Source organism: Cricetulus griseus, chromosome 4, assembly GCF_003668045.3.
Source record: "Cricetulus griseus strain 17A/GY chromosome 4, alternate assembly CriGri-PICRH-1.0, whole genome shotgun sequence".
NCBI lineage: Eukaryota > Metazoa > Chordata > Mammalia > Rodentia > Cricetidae > Cricetulus > Cricetulus griseus.
Window position 1 is genome coordinate 105,458,827 of NC_048597.1, and position 1,733 is coordinate 105,460,559.

Below are 1,733 nucleotides of genomic sequence, written 5' to 3' on the forward strand. Positions count from 1 at the left end.
CATTAGTCAAATCAAACATAATTTTCCCTGTTTCAGAGTCTATGCTTGTGTCCCTCTCTGAGCAGTGTATTTTGTCTTCCCATAAGTGTTAAGACCTCACTCTATTATGTTATCCTTTCCCAATTGCATGTTTCTCCCTCAAACTTCACCCCTCCCCCAGAGTCTAACACTTTGTGTCCTCTCTCCACTGCTTCCTAAACAGCCATGTTGCCCCCCCTCACCATCTCCAGTTCCTTCTTTTCCCAGCAGACCAACCATGCCTCTTGTAAGTCCTGTTCCATTTTTAGCCTATTGTGACACTAGATGTACTGTTCACAGCCTCAGCTGACATGTTCCCTCCCTTGATGTCCCATCCAACAGATTCACCCCCTTTATTTTCATCCAACAACACATCATGTTCACAAATTTTTATTTTTTGAGCAAAACCAATTCCACTGGAAAGATACAAGGGTTATCAGAGACCCTTAGGTATCTGACACTGAAAAAAAAAAAAACAACCCAAACATCCCCCTCCACGCACAATTCTATACTTTATAGGTCTGCCTCCCCATTCTTGGTGAATTTTCCTTTACCAGATCTTTTTCACCAAATCATAGACATATATATGGGTGTCATCATCAAACTTGATGAAATGGATGGAAGGTGTGTCTGGAACTTGGTAAATGATCTTGCCTATCCTTTGGGTTCCATCACCTTGGGCATACTCTACAGAGTTACCTGTCAAGGCATCAGTGCCTACTTCTGACTTCATCTCTGTTGTAAGAGAATCAGTTATGATGTGGAGGTTACCATCAATGTAATCATCCAGGAGCTGATAAATGTACAAGACTGGATCTTTCTTGTAGGTTATGTAATACCAGGTCTTCATGATGGGCACCTGGGCCAGGACCATCCCCTTCCACTCATCCTTACAGCCATTTTTGCCCTCAAATTTGTGCTCCACTGCTTTGCCAACTATGGTGTTTTCAAGGTTGATATCTGTCACTTGAGGAAATGACACTTTTTTAGGCATGATCTTAAGTTTTGAAATCCTTTTGTCGCTTTGGAGCTCCAGGCCATAGACACAATCGATCCCATCGTACTTCACCAAATAGAGAGAGGAATTTGTTGGCAGTTGGTCTAGGACGATGCCCTTCCATTGGGTGACTGGCTCATTACCTTCTTTCCATTCATGAGAAATTCTGCAGCCAATAATATTAGTGAGGGCCTGGGAAGGCCTGGCCCTTTTTTGCTTCTGGAGAGAGGGCATGCCCTTCTTACTCAGAGACATCAAAGTCATGGAAGTAGACCTAGTGCGGTAGGCCACAGCACTCCTGGTCCTCTGTCTTGTGGCTATCTTTCTGTGCTTGGGCTTCATACTTGCCCACCGTGTGGGTTGAAGAACCCGCCTGCTTACACCAGACACAATGCAGTGCATCTGCCATATGAGTGCCTGCAAGAACGAGAAGGGGAGGATGCTGGGCCAAGACTCTCATCTGGGAGAACGTCCAGGCAAATGAAGAGGGCAGGGCTAAACAGGTTCTGTCATAATAAATTAATAGGGAAATTAACAAATGATTCTCCACAGCTCAGAATAACAATCTCAGAGACAAGTTCCTTCTGCTTGGAGGCAGTTTGCCTCTGCTGAGGAACCTCTCCCTGACTGCTTATGTCATTGGGCAGGGGAAGTGGTATGCCTGTCTCCGAAGTGAGTAATTGGAACCAGAGCGGCATCACAATGGAACAAGAAGGGT

General features: G+C 45.0%; 1 protein-coding gene across 1 annotated transcript; it reads right to left on the reverse strand.

The window, feature by feature from the left end:
• Positions 1-568: 568 nt before the first annotated feature.
• LOC100752947 (spindlin-2) lies at positions 569-1,357 on the reverse strand. The gene has a single exon (XM_027414231.2). It carries the CDS (start codon positions 1,355-1,357, stop codon positions 569-571), a length of 789 nt encoding a protein of 262 aa, XP_027270032.2.
• Positions 1,358-1,733: the final 376 nt, after the last annotated feature.